The 27,854-nt window shown below is 43.4% G+C and overlaps 1 protein-coding gene across 2 annotated transcripts in view; it reads left to right on the top strand.

Annotated features, from left to right (window-relative positions):
• Positions 1 to 27,854, top strand: part of Akap13 (A-kinase anchoring protein 13) — a 298,302-nt gene that overhangs the window by 259,140 nt on the left and 11,308 nt on the right. Inside the window, exons 20-32 of one of the 2 annotated variants that reach the window (XM_036185301.1) lie at positions 1,766 to 1,832; positions 5,906 to 6,041; positions 7,407 to 7,519; positions 8,530 to 8,676; positions 9,291 to 9,541; positions 12,074 to 12,199; positions 12,313 to 12,430; positions 13,592 to 13,840; positions 18,966 to 19,042; positions 19,802 to 19,983; positions 20,125 to 20,207; positions 23,210 to 23,404; positions 27,059 to 27,220. In XM_036185301.1, the coding sequence (XP_036041194.1) occupies positions 1,766 to 1,832; positions 5,906 to 6,041; positions 7,407 to 7,519; positions 8,530 to 8,676; positions 9,291 to 9,541; positions 12,074 to 12,199; positions 12,313 to 12,430; positions 13,592 to 13,840; positions 18,966 to 19,042; positions 19,802 to 19,983; positions 20,125 to 20,207; positions 23,210 to 23,404; positions 27,059 to 27,220 (1,906 nt within the window). Of the gene's footprint in view, positions 1 to 1,765; positions 1,833 to 5,905; positions 6,042 to 7,406; positions 7,520 to 8,523; positions 8,677 to 9,290; positions 9,542 to 12,073; positions 12,200 to 12,312; positions 12,431 to 13,591; positions 13,841 to 18,965; positions 19,043 to 19,801; positions 19,984 to 20,124; positions 20,208 to 23,209; positions 23,405 to 27,058; positions 27,221 to 27,854 lie in introns of both variants that reach the window. The other variant, XM_036185311.1, reaches the window with a different exon arrangement.

Below are 27,854 nucleotides of genomic sequence, written 5' to 3' on the forward strand. Positions count from 1 at the left end.
GATGTGTCTACACAGATGCTCATCAGTAACCAACCACATTACCTAGTGCAGTGGCCTCAGTCTTGAGTGTGTATCAAAATCATCTCAAGATCTATAACCCCTCCCCACAAAGGATCTCCAGTTCTGGAGTGGGCTGAAGAGTTTGCTTTTCTGAGGAGCTCCCCGCTGACATAGGTCATCCTCAGACCTCACTCTGGGCCATGCTGGACTAATGAAAATGGCTGACTTCTGAATTTTCTCTGCTCAGGGATGTTTATTTTAACTCATGCTGCACTTTAAAAATTCAGTTTGTGCAAAGACATAGAAATTAGGCTTTATACCAATTTGGATTTCTGTTTGCTCCCCCAAAACTGGAAGCTGCTGCATCCCTCAGCTCGCTGGCTCTTCCTGTCACCCAGCAGCCCCACTTTTCCTCATCCTACCCTTTTTCCCATTTTTCCAGTGTTACCAATCTCCTGGGACCATTTTTCTCTGTCTTCTTTATTTTCTTCCATCTGTACCTTACTCCCACTAGAAGATAAGCAGGAAGGCAGGAGTCTTTGACTAATACAGTACACTGCGTACCTAGGAGAAGGTCAGGTAGATGACAGAGTCTTGGAATTTGAAAGATTGTATGTCGGAGAACAGTCAGTGAGTGGGTGCTCAGTGGACGCCAAGGGAAGAGCATCCCAGTCGCCCACTTGGACTCTGATCCCCCTCCTGCTTATGCCACTGACGCTCAGTCCTTTAAGTTCATGGTCTCTGGTCAGACTGCTCCTGTGAGTGTGTGGCTCTGTACAGCAGTGATGGTACAGACTAGCATCCCTTTTGTATATGGTTATAGTACCTATGGAAGTATTCATTTTAAATTGAAAGTGGTCTATTTCCTCCTCGTGATTTGTTTCAGAGTAAATACTTCAGTTTATAATTTCTCAAACTATGTTTTGTGTATGCCTTCACAAAACTTAACCAAAATTAGCATTCTACCTAAGAATGTAACATTTCACAAATGCTAGTCACCAAAGAAACAGAATGAAGGGAAAGATGGCTCAGAGGTTAAGCGCATTGGCTGCTCTTCCAGAGGTCCCCGAGTTCAATTCCCAGCAACCACATGATGGCTCACAACCATCTATAATGAGATCTGGTGCCCTCTTCTGGCATATAGGCGTACATGCCGGCTGAACACTGTATACATAATAAGTAAATAAATTTATTTTTAAAAAAAAAAAGGAGGGGGGGTCTGGAGAGATGGCTCAGTGGTTAAGAGCACCAACTGCTCTTCCAGAGGTCCTGAGTTCAATTCCCAGCACCCACATGGTGGCTCAAAAACCGCCCTCTTCTGGCCTGCAGGGACACATGCAGACAGAATACTGTATACATAATGAATAATTAATTAATTAATTATTAATTAATTATTAATTAGATCTTTTTTAGAAAAGGGAAGAAAGAACTAGAATGAACAGGGCACAGATGATCCTCTCCAGTAACTGATAGTGCAGTGTGGATATGGACAGGCAGTTTCTAAGTCAGGAAGGCTTCGGTGACGACAGCACAGAGAGCACCTATGGAAATGGAAGAGTGCCGTACCGGCGCAGGCGACAAAAAGCATTCCTGAGATGGGATGGGGACACACCTAAGCATCTGCAGTGCTTGGTGAGCCCGAGGGATGGCAGGTGGGGGTGGCCCTGGCCCAGCACCATGTCCTCTTTACTCCAGGCTGCTGGAGACTTGATGAAGGATGAGTCGTCAGTGCAGTCTTCGTGTGTTAACCTCCTTTTCTCTTTAGCAGCCGAAAGGGAGCCTCCAGGCACATGACACATCGTCGCTGCCCACGGTCATCATGAGAAGCAAGTGTAAGTAGCTCAGCACACCTCTCAGACGTGCACTCAAACTTGATGCTCTTGTGAGGCTTGCTTGTTGAGGGAGGCTAGCTGAAGCTACCTGGCAAGATCCTCGACCTATTCTGTAGCCCATTAGGTCACTGCTTGGTTCTGCCACCTTCCTTGACCAGCGACTTAGCATTACACCATCAAACCCTTCTTGAAGGTAACCGTCGTAGCGTGTGCATCAGCTGAAAGGGGCACTGGAGCCCGTGTGTGCGGGCTAGTCACTCCCCTGCAACTCAGTCTCCTCTGCAGCACCAGAGGAAATGGTTGGTTTCAGTGCTTCTCATCACTGTGACACAGATGAGATCTTATTGCTTAAGCTTACCTATAGCATGTGAAATTATAGGAATGATTCTTTTTTTGTTTTTCCCCAAGGTTCTCAAATGTTATACAAAACTGAGTAAATCATACTCTACCACTCACACTTCAAAAACAGCAGCAAAAAACACCTTGGGGGTTTTGGCAAGGTGACTCAGGCAGGTAAAGGTGTCTGCTGCCAAGTCTGACTACCTGAGTTCAATCCCAAGGACCCACAATTCAGGAGAGATCCAGCTCCCACAAGTTGTCTTTTGACCTCCTCTACATGCATGTGTGTGCACACACACCCCAAATAATAATAGCAAAAATGTTATTTTACATTTTTTTAATTTAAAACACTGCTTTGGGTTGGATAAGAGATCTGAGGAGGTAAAAGGATTTGCCACCAAGCCTGACAACAGAGTTTAGTCTCTAGAACCCCCATGGTAGAAGAGAGAACCAGCCTTCTACAGGCTGTCCACTGGCTTCCACATGGACTCTGTGGCATGAGTGTGTACATACATGAAGACAGAATAAATTTTAAAACCTGAAAACTAACCCAAACTAATCTTCCCATTGCGTGTAAGGTTTCACTTTAGGTTGACAGTGTTTTCACTCCCCATCCTCTTTGATTTCCATGTCTATCCTTCTGATCTGCTCTCTTCGGTCACACATCCCTGTGAGAAGATCTGTTGTCTAGTGTATTCATTTCTTCACTCGGGTCCTTTGCAGAGTTACTGTAGCTGTTGTTCCAGGCTGCTACATGATATATATTTCAAGAGTGTACACTGCGTTTGAGTTACTCCCAACTGCTACCAGAAATAATGCAGTGCTAATTATCCTCTGAGTTGGCTCCGTGGGAACCTGTGTGATATGTTACCAGAGCAATGCTTTCAGCCAGTGCTGAAGAATCAGATCCTGAGACCCCACCACCACCACACACACACACACACACACACACACACTAGACCTGGCAGTCAGAGACTGTGGTAGAGCCCTGTGGTCTGTCATAGATCTCTGGGTGGTGTTGATGCCCACTCAAGCCTGGAAGCACCACTTGTGCCTTCTTTCTCTTACACACTTCCTGAGCACTTGAAAATGGCTGTGCCAGTGTGTACACACACAAAGAACGAACTCCCTTTAGACGTATTAAGTCTGGCTCTCAGCCATCCTTGTATGGAGATAGCTACTAGACTGACACCCACTTCAGTCTGTCATCCCACTGCCTTGGACAGTTTTAATCTTAACATTTTTTCCATGATGTTACCAACTGTTCAGAAGCCTGTTTTCTTTCCCATCAGATAAAATAACTTTTAAAATACCTTTTGCAAGCAAGGTCCTTTATGTGGATTGCCTCTGACCCTCACAGATAACTTTCTTATTTATATTGATAATAATTTATAGTGTATTGGGTTTGTTATGAGATTTCCATATATATGATGTGCTTTAAGAACAGCCCCCAACTCCCACCCCCACCCTCACCCCCACCCCCACACTGGGCGGTGGTGGCACACGCTTGTAATCCCAGCACTCGGGAGGCAGAGCCAGGCGGATCTCTGTTGAGTTCAAGCCAGGCTGGTCTACAGAGTGAGTTCCAGGACAGGCTCCAAAGCTACACAGAGAAACCCTGTCTCGAAAAACCAAAAAAAAAAAAAAAAACAGCCCCCCCCATTAACTTTTCTAATCTCCATCCTCCTTATCCCTTATTTTGCCTTCAAGTTCCTGCCCCTTTTCAATTTCATATGTGAAAACATGTAAGTCTGACTTTGTAGAATTGTCTTCCTAAACATTTTCCTTCAAATAATGTAATTTTATTCTTGGTTTTGGCTGCATAAAACTCCATTATATTACATTTTCTTTTTCCATTCATCCGCTATTATTTTTGGCTGGCTCCATAACTTGACTATTGTGAATAGTGCTACAGTAAACAGTGTTGTGCAGGCATCCCTATAGTAGCTTTACTCTGATTTTTTGGGGGGTATACATCTATAAGTGGTATGGCTGGATCATGTGAGAATTCTGTTTTTTATCTCTTGGGACTTTGTACTGATTTCCAGGATGGCTGGCCTAAGTTATTCTCACCAGCAGTATAATATAGTTTCTTTTTCATTTGCATCCTTATCATCATTTGATGATTTCATTCTCTTGAGACTAGCCATTCTAGCTAGGATAAGATGGAATGTCAGGATTAGAGTGACTAAGGGTATAAATTCTGGATCTGGGAAGATGGCTCAATGTATAAAGTGCTCATTGGACAAGCATAAAGACCCAAGTTTGGGTTTGGCATATGGATATAACCTTATGTCTGGGGAACAGAGACAGGCAGATACTTGGACCTTGTTGACCATCTTGTCTAGCCAAAATGCTGAGCTACAGGTTTAGTGACAGACCCTCTCTCAAAACATAATAGGTTTTAGAAGCTATTGAGGAAGACATCCCTACATGAACTGTCATAGACAAGCACACTTATACACATAAGAGTACAGTTGTGGATTCAAATCGCATGGTATTGGTGTCTTCTGCAGCCTTTTAGGTACAAGTTTTTCTTTAGGACATTTGGGGCTCAGCATAACTCGCTGGTTCTCACCACTGATTCCGCCTTCTCTCTGTCTCTTTGTCCGTCTCTTTGTCTGTCTCTTTGTCTGTCTGTCTGTCTGTCTCTCCCTCCCTCCCTCTCTCTCTCTCTCTCTCTCTCTCTCTCTCTCTCTCTCTCTCTCTCTGTCTGTGTGTGTGTGTGTGTGTGTGTGTGTGTGTGTGTCCTCCTCCCTCTACTTACTTCTTTCTCCTCCTTTTTGCGCTAATTCTATATGATTATTTTGCCCGTCGTTCATAGGGTTCTTCCCATCAGAATATTCTGTTTCCTTCTAACTTGTCTGCATCCTTACTATAGTCTAAGAACCCCTGTTTCTTCCTCTCTAACATTTTATTTGCTCACTGTCCACCCTTCTGAAACACTTAGGATATGCTATGGACTGGTAACCCTTAAGCATATTCTCCAAGAGGCCCACATCTTATACTCCCTTTGTACTCCCTGCAGCAAGTACCTGGCCATATTGTAGCATACCCTGTTTCTGGTGTTCTGTTGTCCAAATAGGATTTGAATTAGATATCAGTTTTTGTGTTATTATTTATTAAAGGTATCCTGTAATAGTGTAAAATTATACTAGCCCCATATCTTATTTCTCTTCACTCTTGGTCCTACTGGGGATAGAGAGATACAAAAATTTACATCTAAGGCAAGGTAATTCACTTACCAAGGAATTAATAGTTTAGTGTTCATGTGCCAGTTTGATCACTTTAGATTAGCACTCCAGTTTCATCTTTGGTCATGTTAAGGAAAAATACTCCATGATAACCTGTATGATATTAAACAGGTATTAGTTTTTCCTCCATCCAAAATTCAAGAAATTGATCAAAATACATGCTTTCAAATAATGAGCAGAGGCTGGAGAGTTGACTCCGTGGTTAGAAGCACTTGCTGCTCTTCCAGAGGACCTGATTTGCATTTCCAGGGCTTCAACTGTTGTGGTGACACATGCCTTTAACCCCAGCACTTAGCTAGATCTCTGGGTTCACGGACAGCCAAGGCTATGAAGAATGACCCCGTCTTTAAGGTTTTTTGTTTTTGTTTTAAGAGCTAATGTATTGAAAGCATTTTGTGTCTCTGAGGCATCTGTCAAATAAGTCAGCACTAGGGGTCTGGAAAGGTGATGCTTCAGTTCTTGTCCTCTCTCCCCTTACAGCTTCACAGCCCAAGGAGCGCCCTAGGTCTGCAGTCCTCTTGCCTGATGAGGCCACTGCTGTTCCATTGTTTACTAGCAGACGGTCCCAGCAGAGTGCCTCCCTCTCTAAAAGTGTTTCCATACAGAACATCACTGGGTAAGTGGGTTTAAAGAATCCACAGTTGACATGTGGGTAACAGGAACATAATAACCACTTTATTTGATAAAAAGGAAGTAGGTCTATAAAATAATGGGTTGGTACACAGTTGGATGTTGAGGATAAGGCAATTGGAAGCTGTGTTTTAATGTACTGTAATTACACTTGTGTTTATAATACAGACCAGTGTTGTTTATCAGAGAGCTCCATTTTCAAGCTGGATTGCTTTGGGCGTTTGTACAGGATCAGCCAGTTTTGGAAGAACCTGAGTCATAGGAAAGATGATTTAATCACGAATATGCCGTTGTAACCACCTATGTCTTGGATATCACACCTTTGTGTTATTAAAATGAACCTGGTTTTGCTTCTTTTTAAGTCTGGTTTCTGTCCTTACCTCTAAAGCCAGTGGTGGTGAATTCTGGGCCATCAATTCCAGTTAGGTTCCTTCTTACTCATTTGCATTGAGTTCCATTTGTAGCCTCTTCAAATGTTGCTGAGGCCACTGATTGTTCAGCATTGATAGTCAGGTTATTAGCAAAGGGCTAATTATAAATATAAAATTATAATGTTTGGGGTAAAATTCTCCCCCGCCCTCCCATTCATCAAGTGTATGTCATCAAAAATGAAGGACTTAACACGTCTTACATGTCTCTTGTCCTAGATTGGACCAAAATTTCTGACTAAAGAGCAAAGTCTGCTTTTGTTTGTGTTTTGTTAGCTCTGTATTAACTAAGGTTTTCTCCCCAAGACAAACATTTCAGGTATTCTTTGTCTCTATTTCTATGATCTCTATAAATCTTCTTTTCAGAGTTGTGATATTATCGAAACTCATTGACATTGTGACTGAAATAGTGAGTTTTAAAGAAAATTTGAAGTTTAAAGAAAAAAAAAGAGTAGTGATTTATCTTATGTGTGTGGGTATTTTGCCCATATGCATGTCTGTGCCCATGTGTGTCTGATGCCAGTGGAGACCAGAAAGGATATTGAATCCCCTGGAACTTGAGTTACAGATGGTTGTAAGCCACCATACTGGAAATCAAACTCGAATCCTCTGAAAGAGTATCCAGTGCTCTTCAGCCCCTAGAACAAATTTTAAGCTTTTTCTATATAATGTATTCATGATGCTGTACACCTTTTTTTTAAACATCAAAAAGTTGGGCTAAGATTGATTTTGCAGTGGTAACACTTTGTAAACTTCTTAATAATGCCTTGTTTTGCTGTGTACTTTGTTTTTGCTGAGTAGTTTGTCTTGAGTCATCATAAAACCTACAGCTGTCTTTTAGAGTTCTTTGGGGATTCAGTTAAGAATGGGCACCACAGCTTATCAGAATGTATTTGACAGTGTGTCCTTCTTTTTGTCTCTAGAGTTGGCAATGATGAGAACATGTCAAACACCTGGAAATTTCTGTCTCACTCAACAGACTCACTGAATAAAATCTGCAAGGTCAATGAGTCAACAGAATCACTTACTGATGAGGGTAAGAGGAAACTCTGGCCTGTGTTACTAAATCTCTGTAAAGATCCAGTGCATCTCCTATCACACTATCACCAAATAGCAGTGTAGCTGGAAGTTTTTCTGTGTCCCGCCCGGGCTCTGCGGTTGGTCAGGACAAATCTCTCCCACCCTCATCCCGCAGCTGATTGGGCCCACATAAACACACAGAGGCTTAAATTATCTCCAAACTAATTTGGCTCAGGCTTCTCGCTAGCTAGCTCTTATATCTTAAATCAACCTATTTCTATAAATCTATACTTTGCCACATGGCTTGTGGCTTACCGGTACTTTTACATCTTGCTTCTGGCAGCAGCTAGCAGCCTCTCTTCTGCCTCTCCCTTTCTTTTTCCTGTCTCCTCTTCAGTTTCCTGCCTAGCTGTAACATGACTTGCCATAGGCCCATCGGCTTTATTAATCAACCAGTCAGAGCAACACATATTCACAGCATACAGCAAGACCTCCCACAGCATGGCAGGGCCTGCTTTTTCTCTCCCCTACCTGGAAAGAGTCTATAAACTGCCTGTAAAGCGTCTCTTGCAGTACCAAGCATTGGCAGTCGCACCGGTCCTGGTGTTGGCTTTCCATTGAAGGAAACATTGATTTTCACATAGGCATACTCTAGTAACAATGCTTTACTTCCTCTGGACTTTGTACACATTCAGTTCTGTGTCTGTGCCATTGTAAGCCTACTCACATAAACGTGCAGTACGTAAAGACAGCAGGATGCTTCCAGCTCCAACTTCACATAGGAATTGTTTCAGTCTTGTTTGGTTTACCTGTGTTTATCATTCCTAACCACACTTGAATAGAGTCTTTCGTTCCTAAACTTGACAGTGGTCCTGCCTAATGTCGGGTATGTTCCCCTTGAATGTCCTCTACAGTAGGACAGAGCATTTGTCTTATGAGCTCATTTTCATCTTGAGGAAAATCCAGACTTGTAGAGGTCAGAAACCAAAGATCCTGAGGTTGCTTCTTTTGTATTTTGAGGAGTAGGTACAGATATGAATGAAGGACAGCTGATGGGAGACTTTGAAAGTGACTCTAAACAGCTAGAAGCGGAGTCCTGGAGCCGGACAGTGGACAGCAAGTTCCTTAAACAGCAAAAGAAAGATGTGGTCAAACGGCAGGAGGTGATTTACGGTAAGATGCTTCGTTTGCTTTGCTTGTTTTTGTTCTGCTGCATCCAGCTTGCACACAAGTGAGGGTTATTGAGGCTTCTGCCCTACCTCTCAGGGAGGGGACTTGAAAAGGAGTTCCTGCCAGCATGTTTAACTGGGTGATTGTTGGGCTGTGAAAAATTAATTTTCAAATATGCAGCATAAACCCCTGCGGTATGGAGAGGTGATACTGCTTATGTCCTTCTGTTCATTTTGCCCTGTAGTGTCCGGTTCTGTTCCCTTCTCATTACACTCAACAGTTTGTTTATATTTGCATGCATAGTTATACAGCAGTCTCTGAAAGAGATGTCTTCTAGAAATGGATTTTAGAAAGGTAAAATGTCATTCAGTTCTAGGGAGCAGGAACACAGTAAATGAAAGGGACTGAATCAAATGAAGACTGAAAACCATTTAAAACTGTCGAATTCAGTATACCTATCATCAGAAAAATGGTGTTAGGTCAGTGAACCAGCAGAGTAAGATGGGACACTCGTGGACACGGCTGTTTGCTCGGTATTAAAGTTTCAGTTGGGCTCTAAGCTAACCTTACAAGTTTAGCTGTCATCTTTGAAAGACCCTTGATCTCTCTTCTCATAGAGCTGATGCAGACAGAGTTACATCACATCCGCACGCTCAAGATCATGAGTGATGTGTACAGCCGGGGGATGATGACGGAGCTGCTCTTTGAGCAGCAGATGGTGGAGAAGCTGTTCCCTTGTTTGGATGACCTGATCAGCATCCACAGCCAGTTCTTCCAGAGGATCCTGGAGCGGAAGAAGGAGTCTCTGGTAGACAAAAGTGAAAAGAACTTCCTTGTCAAGAGGATAGGGGATGTGCTTGTCAATCAGGTGAGTGGCGGGAAGGTCTTGGATTCTTCTCGTGCTTTGGGGTAGCAGAGAAGCTTCGTAGTTCTGGATCCCTGCTTGTATGTCTTACTTCTACTGTTTTTATTTGTAGACTTAACAAATGGAGTTAATCTAACCTTCAGTTCCTTTTCTGTAAAGTAAGGAAAGAAGAGTTTTTCTTCTAATACTATTTTTTAGAAAATTAGCTATGTGTATGTGTGTATATACATGTAACACGAATCTTAAAAGGTCTTATTAATAAAAACAACCCAGAGGCAGATATTGGGGTAAATTCTGAAAGATCAGAGAGATAGAACAAGCCACAGCTGACCTCACCTCACCAACTTCTAAACCAATCCTGTTTCCTCAAACTGGAAGCCTCTGAGTCCTCAACCGAAGGGATCTCAGCTGAACTGCAGCTCAAAGCCTAAAAGCTTCAAAACCTAAAAAGCCTCAGTTCCTGGTCCTCATACCTTATACACCTTATGCTTCCTGCCATCACTTCCTGGGATTAAAGTGCTATTGCCAGTGTGGCCTTGAACTCACAGAGATCCGGATAGATCTCTGCCTCCCAAGAGATAGGATTAAAGGTGTGTGTGCTTGGGGTTGGGAATTTAGCTCAGTGGTAGAGCGCTTGCCTAGCAAGCGCAATGCCCTGGGTTCAATCCTCAGCTCAAAAAAAAAAAAAAAAAAAGGTGTGTGTAAGTCTATCTAAGTGGCTGTTCTGTTCTCTGACCCCAGATCAGTTTATTAGGGGGCACAATATATTGGGGGAAAGTAATATCACATTTCCCCTTTTTTGTCTAAAATAAAAAAGTTATAGTTAATATAAGAAAAAGTATATACAATAAGTATATACAATATATACAGACAAGAATTACAATAACAGTGTCTAGTCCATTAACATTTGATAGATTCAGACAAAAAATTCATTACTTATTCTATTTAAAACAAGTAGTTGCTTTTTAAAAGTAGATTCGATAATCTACCTTTTTATCTTATCATATCCATATTCTCTCTTTTTTCTGAGTAAATTCAAAAATCTACCTTTTATCTTATCATTTCTATATCTTCCCTTTTTTTTCTTTTCAGAGTAGATACAATAATCTACCCTTTTCTATATTTTCTGTGTGTGTGTGTGTGTGTGTGTGTGTAAGAAAGTATATAGTCAAGTTTTTCTTTCTCTAAGGCCATACAGTCATCAGAAACAGTACCATTTAAGAATGTTTGCTAGAAGTCTTGAGCCTTCCCTGTGGCTCATCTGAAAAGGACCCCATCTACCTTAAGACCAGCTAAAGGTTAGGCAGCTGACCAATAGGCTATCTGTGAAACACTTTATAAAATGTGTTACTTTTCTTCCACATATGATTTTATTTCAGTCCCATTCCAACAAAACTCAGCAAAAAAGTATTTTTATATTTTTAATTATATGTCATGAATAGCTTTTGATGTTTATTTTTGAAGTGTTTTTGGAAAAGGAAATGTTGCTAGTAAACCTTAACAGTAAGAGTATCAGACACATGTGACTAGACCTTCCCCTCACCAGATCCCTGGTTCTGTGCAGACACAGAGGCTTAGTTACTGGACCAATTGAATTCGAATTGGACTGGGCCTGAGGGCAATGCTCAGGATTAAACCAAGGGCTTCTCATACTTGGTAGGTTAGCACCCTGCCACTGAGCTGCATCCTCAGCCCTGTCTTTGCATTTATTCTGAGGCTGTCTTAACCTCCCAAGGAACTAGGATTACAGGCTTGGCTGAGAAATAGAAATCTTGTCCTTCCCTGGTATCCTTGAGCCCACATCCCTCACTTGATAATTTATCAGTGTATTCACCCATTCTAAAGGGAGTTGCTGTCTATTAAATGTCAGGGGTAAAACTGCACAGCTGAATATTACATGGAAATCTGTAAAAACAGACATGATACAAGTAAATGTATGTTCCAATAGTCCTGTAAAATGAACTTAATGTGAGGCCCTACAAATGAAGAACTACTATCTTCCCCAAGCATCTCTCTTAAGAAAATTTTTGGTCTCTCTCTCTCTCTCTCTCTCTCTCTCTCTCTCTCTCTCTCTCTCTCTCCCTCCCCCCCTCCCTCCCCTCTCTCTCCCTCCCTCCCTCCCTCCCCTCTCTCTCCCCCCCACTTCAGGACCTGTATAGGTATTGCATCTTGACTTATATTTCTCGTCCGTAGTTTTTTGTCTTTGCTGGGATGGAAACTACTCCTGTGGCACTCATGTGTTGCTCTGTATGACGCTATTGGGCTCAACCTTTTGGAGCACTTGGTTTGTGGTAGTAGTTCTGCGTCTGCCTCTCCATTGTGAGCAAAGAAACCTGTAGAAGAAATCATTGGGTCTTCTGAGATCTCAGTGTTTCACCTTTTGATAAAGTGCCAAACTGTTTGCCAAAGCTACTGTCCGTTTGATCTTTTGGGGGGAGTTTGTTAGAAAGCACTCTTAGTTTTCACAAGACTATAAACTTTCTACAGCATGAGCCCCTGAATTGTGGTGTAACTCCTGCTCTCTTTCCTGGGTAGTTTTCAGGTGAGAATGCAGAGCGCCTAAAGAAGACATATGGCAAGTTCTGTGGGCAGCACAACCAGTCTGTCAACTACTTCAAAGACCTCTACACAAAGGATAAGCGGTTCCAAGCCTTTGTGAAGGTACTGACCTGTATAACACAGGCGTCCCCATCATGGTCAGGGCATAAGCACTCCATTTTGGCCAGAACCACCTTCCTCACATGGTGACTAACAGTTTATCCACTCCCTTGCAGAAGAAAATGAGCAGTTCGGTAGTAAGAAGGCTTGGAATTCCAGAGTGCATATTACTTGTAACCCAGAGGATCACCAAGTACCCAGTTTTATTCCAAAGGATACTGCAATGTACCAAAGGTGAGTCCCCTTGTAAACTCAGATCCAGATAGCCCTGGAAACCACTGTAACAGAGCTCTGCCATGCTCTTGCAGACCTGTCAGAGTGTCTGTGCTTAGCTCAGCAATTTGATTGATTGATTGACTGATTGATTGATTTGGGGACACAGATTCTTACTCTGGCCCAGGTTGGCCTCAAAGTCACAGCAGTTCTTCCTCCACCTCCCCAAAGTGCTGAGGTTACAGGTGTCTGACCTTATAAACATCTTTCCATGGCTTTTTATTCTGTTGCTATTTTTAGTTTTTTGAGACCATGTTTCACTGTGTAGGCCAGTCTAGTCTCAAACTCATGATCCTTCTGCTCAGCCTCCCAAGTGCTAGAATTATAGGGAAACAAAGCTGTACCCACCTGATACATAGTTTTCTTGAGAGGAAGGGAATGGGCCCAGTAATATAGTCAGCCACTTGGGCTAAGGCAAGGGAGATGCAGATTTAGAATCTGCTACAACTTAGAGCAGATTTGAGTCCAGCCTGGGCAGCCAGTGAGGCCTGTATCAAAGCAAAAACTGAGGAGCAGCTGAGTGCCACAGTGCTTCCTGGATATGCACACGGCCCTGGATTCAGTTCCTAGAACACCAGTTTGGAGTGCCAGATCACAACAACTAGGGTGGGTAGACGCTATCAAGGAGGGACTGTGTATTGGTTCTGTTAAACGTTATGTGCCCTGAGCACTAACTAGTTTTGGCAACATTGGATTTGGTCAGCAGTTCCCGCCATCTCTTCCTGTAAGTGCTAAAATTGTTACTCTGTCTCATTTCACCAGGAGGTGGTGGCTTCTCTGGCTAAAGCGTCTCCTAGGCAGTTACATTAAAGGTTAGGAGGCAGTAACATTAAAGAGTAGGTAAAGGTGTAACTAAGTAACTTATTACACACCTCTGCTGCTCTCTCCCCCAAAGCATTGGTTTCTTCTGTTTCCGAGCATGTAATTGCATATCATCCATAGCATTGAGGACTTCTGACTTCCTCTTGAATGAAGCTTATGGCGGCAGGAAAGGTCGGCATGTGCTTTGGTGTGCTGGCTCCAGTTTGAAAGTGTTAACAGCAAGAGAAATGTGATGATATAGACTCCTTCTCTTTGCTGTGGTGTGCAAGGAACCATTCCATGCGGTGGTTTTCTCCCTAGACAATGAAGTGGAGCAGGAAGACCTGACTCAGTCCTTGAGCCTGGTGAAGGATGTGATTGGAGCTGTGGACAGCAAAGTGGCAAGTTATGAGAAGAAAGTCCGTCTCGGTGAGATTTACACCAAGACCGATAGCAAGTCGATCATGAGGATGAAAAGTGGGCAGATGTTCGCCAAGGAGGATCTGAAACGGAAGAAGCTGGTGCGGGATGGGAGTGTGTTTCTGAAGAGTACAACAGGAAGGCTGAAAGGTAAGACTGCTTCCATGTCTGTGTGCCTGGGCAGAACAGGAAAAATCCAGATTCTAATGGACTTCACCACCAGGTTTCTTCCTAGAGAGCCATATCCAGACATCACCCACGGCAACAACCATTTAGTAGTATGTCAAAACAAAAAGGACTCATTTCAGGTGGCTTAGGGAGTCCTGTGAAATGTGGCAGTAAAGAAAAGATACATACACGCAGGAAAAAACCAGCAAGTTCAAGTTTTAAAACACAAAGGATCAAACTAGTACATACAGCAGACTGTTGGGGAGTTGCTGAGTGAGATTGGCAGAACTGTGTGAGTCAGGGACTGTGAATCTGTAAGGCTGAGAATTTATCACTCCCAAAGACCTTCTGAGACCTTGAAGAAAGGCAAGTCTAATGTATTTCAACTAGATTCATGATGACTTTGTGATATTCGTGTCTTTCATTTTTCTCTAAAGCAAAATAGATCATTAAAGGTAATTCGATCATTTGGTTTATGATTCCTCACCTTTCCTCAGTCACCTGCAATAATTTAAGGAGGTTAGGGTTTTTTTTTTTACTCATCAGTACATCTTACTTTTAGGAACATGCTCAGTTTCATCAAACCTTTGCTGGATAGGCATCTTGCCTATGTGAGCTCTAACTTCCCAGCAACTGCCGGTATTCCTGCCTCAGTCCCAGACTCAGTGAGCTGAGGGTACGAACAGGCCACAGTTCACTGTTGTCCCAGTAGCATACTGATAATCAGAAGGAATGTTTCCTTTCCCATCTCAGAGAAGTCATGATGCCATAGTCTTCTGCAGTCCGAGCACTGAGATGCCCTTAGCATGGCCTTACCATGCTTGGGACAGTGGTACAGCTTAGGACAGCTGCCTCGGGCAGCTGACTTCAGCCTTGCAAGAAGAGGGTACTTCTCCAGTGTGGTGGGTGCTGGAATAAAGAGGAAGGATGAATGGCCCTTGAGTTAAGTCTTAGAGGATGAAGAGGAAGGTGTTGCTCGAGGTAGGAAAGCATTGAGTTGAGAGAGCCTGGAACCCGGGGAAAGTTACATCTTCAGACAGACTTAAGAGAGTGATAGGAGATGAGAAAAAACGAGAAACCCCTGGGTCCAGCTGCCGAAGGAGCCCAGCACACAGTGAGGAGCTGGCACTCGACGTTCTTGCTGGTTGTGGGGCATGGAATAGGCTCACAGTGTAAGGGTTTCACATGGAAAAGGGCTGTTTGTGGTTTTGGGGGTTTGTTTTTTCCAGCACAACTCGGGGTAGTGTAGAGTCCATCGGAAGTGACAGAGGCATTGGAACTCTTGGGTGTTTCAGAAAGACCCTCCAGCCCCTGCACAGCAGCGGAGGACATGGAAAAGAAGCATGGGATAATTCTTTTTTGTTTGTTTGGTTTTGGTTTTTTGTTTTTCAAGACAGGCTTTCTCTGTGTACCTTTGTGCCTTTTCCTGGAACTCACTTGGTAGCCCAGGCTGGCCTCGAACTCACAGAGATCCGCCTGGCTCTGCCTCCTCAGTGCTGGGATTAAAGGCGTGTGCCACCACCGCCCAGCTTTTTTTTTTTTTTTAAAGATTTATTTATTATGTATACAATGTTCTGTCTGCATATATCCCTGCAGGCCAGAAGAGGGCACCAGATCTCATTACAGATGGTTGTGAGGCACCATGTGGTTGCTGGGAATTGAACTTGGGACCTTTGGAAGAGCAAGCAGTGCTCTTAACCTCTGAGCCATCTCTCCAGCCCCAAGCATGGGATAATTCTTAAAGTGTCGCTCGCCCTGGTCAGCAGTGTTTAAGATACCTTGTGGTGAATCCAAGTGCTCCTTCCTCCCAGGCCTGTGGTGGTCTGAGGGCCCTAGCCCACACCCCTCCACACCCCTCCACACCCCTCCACACCTCTACTTGGAAGCCACCTTTCAAGCAGGCTGGCAGGTCAGAAATACCTGTTTTTCTCATGAGGACCTAGATTTGCTAGAACTGCTGTTGCCTGGAGCCAGGACTTTATTCTTTTCTTTTTCATGGCAATTTATTCCCAAAATAAAAGCGAATAAGTTCCAGCTGTTGGAATAAAGCTGTGGTCAGACCAATAGCAGAACAATAGACTTCTGCTTGGAAAGCCTGCGCTGGTGAGAATGGGCTGGTATTGAGTTATCTTCACACCCCGTGACTCCTGCCAGGAACAGCCAGTCATGGTTGGAACACTCCATGGTCAGGTGGGATTGTTTTTCCTCTGATCCATGACACTGATCATCTAAAGCTCAGGATCCAACAAAGTTGAAACCTGGGCTTTTAGAACTTATTTTTGGCATCCACCTGAATTATTTTCAAGTAAACTTTAAAAAAAATAATAACTTGTCAAAACTAATGATAGTGCATGGAAAATTACTGTTGTGTAGTGTGAAAATTTAGACCTCTCTTAATTCTATTTGCTGCATGTTTTTGTAGGCGATTCTAGTTTACAGAGGTTAAAGAAGGCAGGACAGACTATATAAATCAGCCCACTATTTCCCAAGGAGCCATAGGCACTGCTTTCCAGAGGGAAAAACATGTTAGGGTCAGCCTGGTAGTTTTAACCAGCTGGCTAGGAGATGTGCATCATCCTTGAGGAAATAAGGGAAAATGTCCTTTTGTATGCCTAGAGGACTAGTCAGATCTTGAGTTGATTAATTTTTAAGTTCCTGGATCCAATTAAAGATGTTGAGTTGTTTGTTTTGTTCCATTTTGGGCATAGCAATGATGGTAGAACCTGGACCTGCTGGAGTCTCGGGCACCACTGAACTACACACCAGACTGTTGGTTTTGGTTTTTATATGTCATAGTCTCTATTCTGCAGTTTATACTCAACTTAGTTTGACCATGAGAATTCAGACAAAACATGGGTTGTTTTGCCCTACATATTTCTTAAATTAATTTTCTTAGCACATGAAACAATGGATTTCATTATGATATTTTAATACACTTACATGGTTGTTTACCCCACCACCACCTCCTGCTGGTCCCTTCCTTGCCCCATATAGTCCTTCAGCTTTCATGTCATACATTACAAATAATAAGTTTAGATCTGCATAAACGTGAGGTTTTGTCTAACCTCCCCCATACACGCAGTTCTTGTTTTAATGGTGTGGAAGAGGGCTGACTACCAACTGTAGAAGCTGAATTCACTTCTAGCTGTGAAGCTAGCGTATGTCTGTGTACATACTCTAGTTTCCTTTCTGCTGCTGGGATTGAAAACACTGACCAAAAGCAGCAGCAGGGAGGGAAGAGTGTACTGGCTCACATTTCAGGGCACAGTCCGTCACTGAAGTCCATCAGGAGAGGAACAGTGAACCACAAAGACGGCTGGGTGCTGATTCACTCTCTTTCGATCATGGGCTCCTGCTTAGGTAGCTTTGTTACATAGCCCAGGATCACCTTCCCAGAAAATGGTATCACCCACTGTGGGCACCCACTCCTCCAGCAGTTAATGATCCAAACAGTCCCCCACAGGCCCCGTTCATCTAGGCTGTTCTCTGGTGGAGGCTTTCTTCTCAGACGGCTCTAGGCTATGTCAAAGTTAAAGCTATATGGAATAGGACGGTAGGGGCCGGGATGGGATGGGGGACTCCTACTAATCTTTTGCTTTAAAATGCCTCTGTCCTGCTTTGGAGGGGTAACAGGTAAGAGAATCTCAGATATCCCAGACTAGTCACAAATTCAGCTGAGGGTCCATCTTGAACTCCCCCAAGTGCTGGGATTACAGGTGTTCACCACCACACCCTGATTTATGCAGTGCTGGGGATTGAACCCAGGGATTTATGTGTGTGAGCCCAACAGTCTTGTTCACTGTAGGGTACAGAAAAGGTCTCTGCTTCATCATACTTAGGTATTGCTATACATCCCTTCTGGGTACTTTTCTTTCTGCTGTTTCCCATTAATATAATGAGAAATTGGGAAAGATTACAAACAATGGGTTGTGAGTGTAGCTCAGGTGGAGTGCTTAGCTAACATGCATAGAACCCCGGGTTTTGTCTCCAAAACTGGAGGGTAGGGGGACTGAAGAATATTTCATAGAGTATGTTGGTAAAGGTTGCTTGCGATTTAACATTGGTTGATATTCACCTTTATTCTTAAAAATATTTTATACTAAAACTTTGCCATACAGACCTGAATTCAGATCTCCACATCCAACATAAAAGCCAGATGCAGTGATGATGCACACTAGTTGAGAGGAGCAGCAATAGAGACAGGAGGATCACCAAAGCTCACTGACCAGCTAGTCCAGCCAAAAACGGCAAGCCCCAGCCAGGTTCAATAAGAGAACCCCTGTTTTAAAAGGTAAAGAGGGAGCCGGGCGTTGGTGGTGCACGCCTTTAATCCCAGCACTCGGGAGGCAGAGACAGGCGGATCTCTGAGTTCGAGGCCAGCCTGGTCTACAAAGTGAGTTCCAGGAAAGGCGCAAAGGTACACAGAGAAACCCTGTCTCGAAAAACAAAAAACAAAAAACAAACAAAAAAAAAAAGTAAAGAGGGGCTGGAGAGGTGGCTCCGAGGTTAAGAGCACTGGCTGCTCTTCCAGAGGTTCTGAGTTCAATTCCCAGCAACCATCTGTAATGAGATCTGGTACCCTCTTCAGGTGTGTGGAGATGCAATTAATAATAATAAATAAATCATTTTAAAAATAGGTAAAGAAAAAAAATAAGGTAAAGAGAATAATAGAGGAAAATACCCAAGGTCAACTCTGGAAGACACAAAAGTTCAAACACACACACACACACACACACACTGCAGTACAGGATATATCTTTTCAGGACTGATCACTTAAACCTTTTCTGATGCACGACTTATGACAATGTGCCTTAAATGCCTCTAGGATGAAAAGAAATTGTTTACTTTGCTGGTAACTTTGTATATATTAGAATCCTCTGTTCTATAGATAAGTAATGTCCCTCAAAACATCCGAGGAAGGTGAAGCTAAAAGTTACACATTGAAGATAGAATAAAATACCTCTAAAAATCCAGTGACCAGCTCTGAGTCCTGTGGAATCACAAAGCCATAGCGGGGTCGGGTGTGATCTTGGACACGGCTGCTGTGCGTTGCTGAACCAATTTTATGAACAGCTCTCTCCTTCTCTTTCCCACTTCTACTTTGCAGAGGTTCAAGCAGTTCTCCTCACTGACATTTTAGTTTTCCTTCAAGAAAAAGACCAGAAGTATGTCTTTGCATCGTTGGTAAGCTGAGCTGTTACTCTCTTCTGTTTGAAATAAGCCCTACCCCTGCCCGCTAGAGTGGGTGTCAAGTCTGACCAGCTGGCATGATTGTGTCTGTCATTTTACCTGCCCACTGAAAACCACCTGACTCCAGAGAGTCCTCGGAATCATTTCCTACATCCCCTTGTGGTATTTTTTGTTGTTACTCTGTCCCACTGCAAAGTTTTGGTTTTTGTTTTTGTTTTTGTTTTTTTTTTATGTGCATTAGTGTATGTATGTCTGTGTGAGGGTGTCGGGTATCCTAGAACTGGAGTTACAGACAGTTGTGAGCTGCCATGTGGGTGCTGGGAATTGAACCCCGGTCTTCTGGAAAAGCAGTCAGTGCTCTTAACCACTGAGCCATCTCTCCAGCCCCTGCAAAATTATTTTTATGTTCCTTCAAAATCCTTTCGAATGCCCTGAACACTTGACGATTTGATCGCAATAGAAATCCTCTTCTGGAATTCATCCCAGATTCATCACTCAGAAAACATAGGATTTAAATGGCCATGGTCCGCTCATCTCCAGTGTGGAAGTCTCTTGTTCGAATTTGAGTAGAAGAATAAAATGCTTATCTGAAAGCTGGGGGGAGCGGGGGTTTGGAAAAGGGTTAAATTGATTTTATTTTGTTTGTTAGTCCCTATGCATTTAAAGCTGTCTGAGCTTACCTTAGGTTAGAGTTGTCTTCAAGAGTGAGTGTACAGCATGCATGTCTTATGTTTGCCTCTCTCCTCTGTCCAGGACCATAAGTCAACTGTGATCTCCTTAAAGAAGCTGATCGTAAGAGAGGTGGCCCATGAGGAGAAAGGTCTGTTCCTCATCAGTATGGGGGTGAAAGATCCAGAGATGGTGGAGGTCCACGCCAGCTCCAGAGAGGAGCGGAATAGCTGGATTCATATCATTCAGGATACAATCAACTCCCTGTGAGTGAGACACCAGGGCCTGCCCTTTCCTCTCTCCTCGTGCATCTGTGTGTCTGCGTGTGCACGGGGCAGTGACCACATAACGGGCATCTTAGGCATTTTGTCTGTGTGTTTCATCTTGCTTTCTTTTGGTTACGTTAGGAACAGAGATGAGGATGAAGGGATCCCTAGTGAGAATGAAGAAGAAAAGAAGTTGTTGGATACCAAAGCCCGGGAGCTAAAAGGTAAGAGATTGGAAATGGTCTGAGCTCATTATCTGCAGTTGCAGAAGATGGCCAGTCTTTTCACAAGTCCTGAGCTGTCTCAGTCAGCTCAACTGCAGAAACAATAGTTTCCAAAGAGAATGGCAATAAGAATAGTCTGGTGGAGCTGGAGAGATGGCTCAGCAGTCAGGAGCACTGGTTACTCTTCCAGACGTTCTGGTTCTATCCCAAGTACCTGTCTATAACTCCAGTTTCAGAGGACACGGTGCCCTATTCTGGTGTCTGGGCACTAGGCATGCATGTGATGCACAGACTTGGTGTTTGTCCTTGGACAGTGGTGACTTTGTTTATGGCTCATCATGGAGAGTTTGCTGTATTTCATAGTCAATGTGTAAGGTTAAGACGAGAAAGAGATTCTCCAGCTAGTCTCTTCTAGTCTTTGCAGTCCTGGCCACCTCTGTTGTTATATTAACAGATGAACTGGGAGGTGGCTCAGGGAAGGGGGGCTACTGTGCTTGCAGCACTGCTTAGCACTTCGCGAAGTCTTGTCTGCCCCCCATTGTGTAGATGACACACTTGAATCCCTCAGAGGCCAAGCATCCCAGGGCCATGTGTATGTCTGCTTAAGGACTGAGCCACAATTTCTTATCCCTATCCTTTCTGGTTTTGTTTTCTGTTTGTTGTGCGACAAGATCTTGCTCTGTAATCCTGGCTGGCCTTGAATTCTGGATGCTCTTGCCTCAGCTCTAGAGTGCTGGGACTACACTCCCTCTCATTAAACACTAGAGCTGAGAGTCTTCTTGTCTTCACTTTATGCTAGTTGAATTTTCTGAAAACTGTAAGGCCATGAGTTAAATGACTACAGTAGCCATAGAGCTCAGTCCTGAAAACTACAAAGTACCGTGATTCTGTTGGCCTGAAGGATGGGAGAGGAGAAAAAGATGGCCAAGTTTACACCCATATCTTATCAAACTAGTATATCAACTTAGTGGCCTGTGATTACGATGGCAGGGATAAAATCTCCCTTAACATTTATTATGCAGCTGGCTAAAAGTACTACTGGGTACTAGGGTTGTAGTGATTTCTAAAATATATCCCTTGGGTGCTCATACTCAAAGGGTATATTAATGAGTGACAAGCCATGGATTGATCTGGTGGGCCATATAAAATATGTCGGATCTGTTCATTCTGCCTCTAAGTTTCACAGAAGTTGTTGCATAAATTACATCTGAAAAAAAAATATATCTTGCTTCTTAAGGATAGTTATGTGAAAAAGAGTTTAATTTGTCTGCCAAGGAGAGGCAGGTCCGCAGGGTCAGGACTAAGTGACAGGAGCCAAAAGCTTGCAAGTCTTTCAGTCTGCAAAGGAAACAAGGGAATACTACACCTACACACACACACACACACACACACACACACACACACACACACACACACAATTTGTTTATGTTTTATGTGCATTGGTGTGTCTATGTGAGGGTATCGGGTCCTCTGGAAAGGGAGTTACAGACAGATGTGAGCTGCAATATGGGTACTGGGCATTGAGCCCAAGTCCTCTGTAAAAGCAAGTGCTCTTAACCACCAAGCCATCTCTCCAGCCCTGGGAATGCTATACTTTGAATGTAATTTTTTTTGTTTCCAAGTTGTGGATCCTTGTAGGAGAACTGCTTGAGGGAGTAGAGGTACCACTGGAAGTGGACCACTTAGGAGATCCTTAGAATAGGTTCTTGAGAGGTGAGTGGGAAAGTGGACAGTTGAAGAGATGAGGTTATTAATCAAAATGCTCCTTCGAGCCTCAGTTGGAGAAGTTGGTCTGCAAAGAACAATGGTGAATGCAGAGACACATGGCTGTTCAAGATGCTGAGAATAAGTTAGTGACAACCCAGTGCTCAGCCCTAAACAAGACATTTATTTATCCCGCTCCCTCTGAGGTCCGGGAACGTGGTGGAGGAAGAAATGGAAAGAAAGAGCATCAGGATAAGGAGAAAGGTGGTCGTGCTGTCTTCTGGGCCCATCCAGAGTCAGTCTGGGATAGATCGGGGCTCTACCCCCTCCCTGCTGATGGGTCAGGGAAGAAGGGCAATGTAGCCTTAAGTCCCGTGAAGGAGTTCATTCGGCTGCAATGGATGTCACACAGATGAACCTGGTTAAACTCAGTGAGTCTCAAAACAACAAAGTCATGGATGTAGGAAAACTGCTTGGAACTGGACACTAAGGGTAGGAAAAACATTAGGGTCAAAGAATATGCTTTATACATGCATGAAGTCAACAAAGGACAAACAGAAGCACAGACAAACAAAAACTAGTCAGCTGAGTGTGGGATATGGGACAGAGTGAGAAGGAGAATCCGCCAGTTTTCTGAGCTGGATAACCTGGGCAATAAAGACTGCTGGCTAAAGAAGAGACTGTAATCTGAAGAAGATTGGCTTCTGACATCACAAGAGCACCCTCTTGGTTGAGATAGTCACCTGATAGTTGACTCTGATGGTCAGGAAATAAAGTAGGTTTGGGGGTGCTTGCTGGGGATCACCAGCCTACAAGAGTCAGCTGACAATGAATGGGAGCCCCGGGGGCAAAATGGATAGAGAATAGAGGGCAGGCCAGCTGTGCCATTCTGTCGTGGACAGAGGACCCATAGAATGTCCCGTGGGAGAAACTGATGTCCTCAGTGTGGCACATGTAGGAGATTGTTTCAGAAAGGGAGTAATTGTCCATGCAGGAAAAGACCTCCAATTAACTCTTAACTCTTTGGGTTCTGTAATTAAGGCAGTTGCAGGAAAGGAGCCAAAGCCACAGTGAAGAGAAATAGACAGGAGAGAAGCAGAAACAAAGCACAGACTAGTTAGGCAAGAAATGCTGGCATTCGCAGAAAAGAACCCAGGGCAGTTTCAGAGTGCAGAAGCCTTATACTGGTGCTCTGTCTCGGGCCTTTCCACGACCGCCACTAGGGGGTGCTCATCTCTCAGCCACCTTGTGATCCCTAGCTCCAGACAAGTCAGGCGTTTTCTCCATTTGCTTTGCAGAACAACTTCAACAGAAGGACCAGCAGATCCTCCTCTTGCTGGAGGAGAAGGAGATGATTTTCCGGGACATGACGGAGTGCAGCGCTCCCTTGCCCGAGGACTGCTCCCCAACACACAGCCCGAGAGTCCTCTTCCGTTCCAACACAGAGGAGGCTCTCAAAGGAGGGCCGCTGATGAAAAGCGCAATAAGTGAAGGTAATTCACCCCCTTGGCCCTCTCTAGCCTGTCCTCGAGGGATTGGCACACTCACGTCTCTACCAGTGTTTGCTGTCACTACAAAACAAAACACCAATATGAAAAATCTTCCCAACTTCACTGTAGTTGAATTGTCAGGTAAACATCCCTTACTGCCGCTACCCAAGTTAAGAAATAAACGTGGCAGATGCTCTGAAAGCCTTTGCATGTCCCCATCACACTTAACATCCTCCTAACAGGAGCAGCTGCCCTGACTTATATCCATAATCACTTCAGTGCTTGCCCCTTCTTTTTAATTCTTAAGGTTACATTAGTGTATTTACCGTGTATGTGCATCTGAGTGGGTTTACACATCCCATGATATATACATATGAAGGTAAGAGGACAACTTGGGGAATCTGGGACCACTATGTAGGTCCCAAAGATCAGACTCAAGATCATCAGGCGGGGCTCCATGGTGAATGCCTTCATCTGTCTTACAGAGGGTTACTATTGTTGTGATCAAATACCATGACCAAAAGCAAGTTGAGAAGGAGGGGGTTTATTTGGCTTGCACTTCCATATTGTAGTCCATTATTGAAGGAAATCAGGACAGGAACTCCCACAGGGCAGGAGCTAATAATGCAGAGGCCATGGATGGATGCTGCTTATAGGCTTGCCCACAGCCCAGTCTTATGGAGGCATTTTCTCTGTTGAGGTTTCCTACTCTCAGGTAAATTTAGTTAGTGTCAAGTTGACTTATAACTGTCCCACACACCTGCTGAGCCATCCCACAAGCCCACCATCCTCATCCTTGCTGTGCAGTTAACCTTTGGATTAGCTGTACTTTTTGAACCACTGGTCAGATTTTTCCATATGGTCTGTCAGTCACAGCCGATTTCAGAAACGGAACTTCTCAGACTTGATGGATTTGCTAAGATTCCTGTGGTGTTGAAGCATCAGGCCCTAGTTAGTTCTTTTTCTGTGACATAGGAGCAGTTGGATAAAAGGATGAATCCTGCAGGGAAGGGGCTCCTTCCGTTATGTGCCACTTTTCAATAAACTGGTCTGTGTGAATCCTCCAGTAGGGCTTGCTCTGTGTTGTTCACATTGTTTGGAGGCTGCAGTGTAGTCAGAGGTAGAGCTCTGCATGTGGGAAGGGCCTTGTGTTCAGTGCCCAGCACCAAAATGAGCTGCTTTCAGATTCATGGATTTAAACGTCCTTGATGGGTTCTAGATCACCGACCAGCTATCAACCTCATGTAGAGCTCAGTGTTCGCCACTTGACTAGTATTCCTGTGGCTTCTGAATCTGTGGCATGGCCTTGTGTGCTAGAGTTAAGCCATACTTGGTTGTTTGCTGATCCATACATTTCTTCGAGAATTCTGGTCTCCTTTAATGAAAAGTATTTTAAGATCTTTACTTAAGTACTGCAGATAGTCATTGCTATGAGATTTTTAGTCATGGTATTACTATGTTGTCCTTTTCAGTGGACCAAGCTAGAGAGTGGCTTCAGTAATTAATGTAAATTCACTTGGATGTAGCTAGTCCAACTAGGGATTACCGGTTGCCTTTTTTTAATAACCTAATCACTTATACATGTCTGTCCTTTCCACATGGGGGCATTCCTTCTCTAGGATACATTATGGAATTAGAATATCCTCTACTCGGTCAATGAGATGGCCTAGTTAAGGTAAAGGTACCTGCTGCAAAACCTGATACCTGAGTTTGATTCCTAGAAGGCATATAATAAAAGTGAAGAACCAGCTGCTGCAAGCTATCCTCTGGCCTCCACACTCATGCCTCCCCTCCCCCATGTGCATGGGCTCACACACATACAGAATAAATAATGTTTTTAATTATAAATACATTAAAAAGAATATCCCATAGTAATGTCTTAATCCTACTTTAACACTGGTACTTGTGTAAGAATAATACTGCTATTCTTACCGATACAGTTTGACACACAAGACTGTCTCCCATTCTGTTTCTTCTTCAGTGTTAAACTGTCTACACATCTAGTCTATCAGCATTCATATGACTCTGCTCCTAGCCTGACTTGTATTATTGGTTCTTTAAACACACATTTGTAGAAACCTATCCTTCAGTCAGTGTCCTCAAAGTCCCATCAAAATAGTTCTGACTTCTTTATTTGTGCTCTTTCTACTTGAAAATCTGGATATGAAATCTTTGGCTCATACTTTCTTATCTGAATATGCTAGTGATTCTCATATCAAATCATTTTTCCATCCTTCTTAGAGGATAGTAACAATCTGATTTTCTCCATACAAGTCACATGTTTTTTGCCTAGATGCTCAAAAGATGTTTTTAACTCCAAATATGTTTATAGAGTATGCCATATGGTTGGTTGTTGTGGGCTCACTGTCTATTTAATTACATGGTGACAAATAGTTTCGATTTCAGAAAAACATTCTTGAATTGCCATTCTTTGTAGTTTCTCTGTTCTCTGGCTTTGGTTTTCTTCTTCAGCCCAGTTGCCGTATTATACAACTTCCTTGCCTACGGTCAGGATTTGTCACTTTTAATATTCCTTTGCCCACTGCTTAAGCGGTCTTCTCTGGGGTATATTTCTCTTATGTGCTTGTTCCATTTCACGTTCTGTGACTATTTTTCCTGCCTGTTCTGAGTTTCACTTGTTCTGAGGCCATGTTTTGGAGACCACACTGGCCTCAACCTGCACCTTGCGCCTCGGTCTCCTGAGCTGAGACGGCAAAGGGGCCACTGCACCAAGGTTGCTGTTTCTAATTTTGACTTAAGTTCTTTTGTGTTTTGAATCATTTCCTCACTTGTTTGTTTAATTGAAACATGTTTCTGCTGTGCTCTGATTGTCTATAGGAAGTTACGTTTGTGTTTTCTGATGGGATTTGATTTCTGTATTTTTTACTTGCTCAGTTTTTTTCCCATGAAATTTTTACTTTCAAGTAATGTTTCTTGCTAGGCTTTGTGGCACACTCCTTTAATCCCAGCACTCAGGAGGCAGAGGTGGGCAGATCTCTGAGTTCAATGTCTGCTTGGTCTACACAGTAAGACTATTTCTCCAAAAAAAAAACTAAGAAAAAAATAGACTCAAAAAACCATTTTAATTATATTTTATATTGTTTTTATGCCTTATTAAAAATCTGATGCTTGTTAAGAGATTTTTTTTTTCTACCTCGCTAATTCCATCTGGCTCTTCCTTCTCCCTCACCCCTGTTCCTCTCCTGTTCTTCTTTCCTCTCGCCTTGCCCTAGGGAAGATCTCAAGTTAACAGTCAGCCTTAGATTGGAAGATCCAGATGCTTAAGCTGTTCCGGCCCCTGACACCCACCTGCTCCTGCTAGACTCACTTGCCGTCCTCAGACTGGCTCAGTTTTCCTTGGACCTTTATGCTGACTTGCCTCTAATTCTAGAAAGCATACTCCTCCCAGTCAATTACTCTGCCCTCCTGTTCCCTACGGATTTTCAGGCCCTCGGAAAGAAGGGTGAAATCTGTCTCTACATGTCCAGTAGAGCCCAACTGAAACATGTAGTGGCCCAAGACCCTCTAGGCAGGAAAATTTACCTGTTCTTTGGGGTTTTCTGATCCAGTCTGTACATATCACATGTTGCCATGACATTTTTTTTCCTCTTAATGAAAGGTAGATATCACCCAAGTGTTTTATTTGCTTTATTCCAGTGGAGCTCCTCCAGGGTCTGGTGAGTGGAAGTCTTGGTGGCACACTCGGACAGTCTGTCAGCAGCCCTATTGAGCAGGAAGTCATGGCTGGCCCCATTTCCTTGCCCCGGAGAGCAGAGACCTTTGGAGGATTTGATTGTCATCAGATGAATGCTTCCAAAGGTGATCCACCTATTATTCCTTCGCAGCTCACTGTGACCTGGATTCTGGCAGCTCCACCTCCTTTGTCCCTTCCTCAGTAAATGTCTTCATGAGAGTATTAGACACTCAAGAATTCCTGTCAGAATCACGTTCGTTTGGGACAGTAAGCTTTTTTTCTTCTCCTCAGCTGAGCTTACTGTAGCCAGAGGCCTTGAGCACCTCCAATCTGAAAATTTGATGTCTAAACTGCTCCATAGTTCAAAACTTCCTGACATGTCACTGTTGCAAACTCCACACTTGAAAAGTTGCACCAAGAACACAAGTGTGCTCAAAACATTGTGTAACATTTTTTCAGGCTGTGTGCAAAAGTGTCTGTGAACCATTCAATAATTCTGTGTCTGGACAGAGCTCCACCTTCCAAGTATGTTCTCATTACATGGATTCAGAGATCCAAAACTCAAATAAGGGGATCTAAGCTGTGTGGGGGTTTCGTTTTGTTCTGTTTGGATTTCATTAAGCTGTAAGTCGTGGCCGAAGCCACTGAGTGGCTTCCTGGTTTGTTTGTTTGTTTGGGGTTTTTGTTTTTGTTTTTGTTTGTTTTTAAATCTTTGGTATTAATAGAATTCAGAAGTATTAATACCCCTAAACTGTATTG

Source organism: Onychomys torridus, chromosome 1 (assembly GCF_903995425.1).
Source record: "Onychomys torridus chromosome 1, mOncTor1.1, whole genome shotgun sequence".
Lineage (NCBI taxonomy): Eukaryota > Metazoa > Chordata > Mammalia > Rodentia > Cricetidae > Onychomys > Onychomys torridus.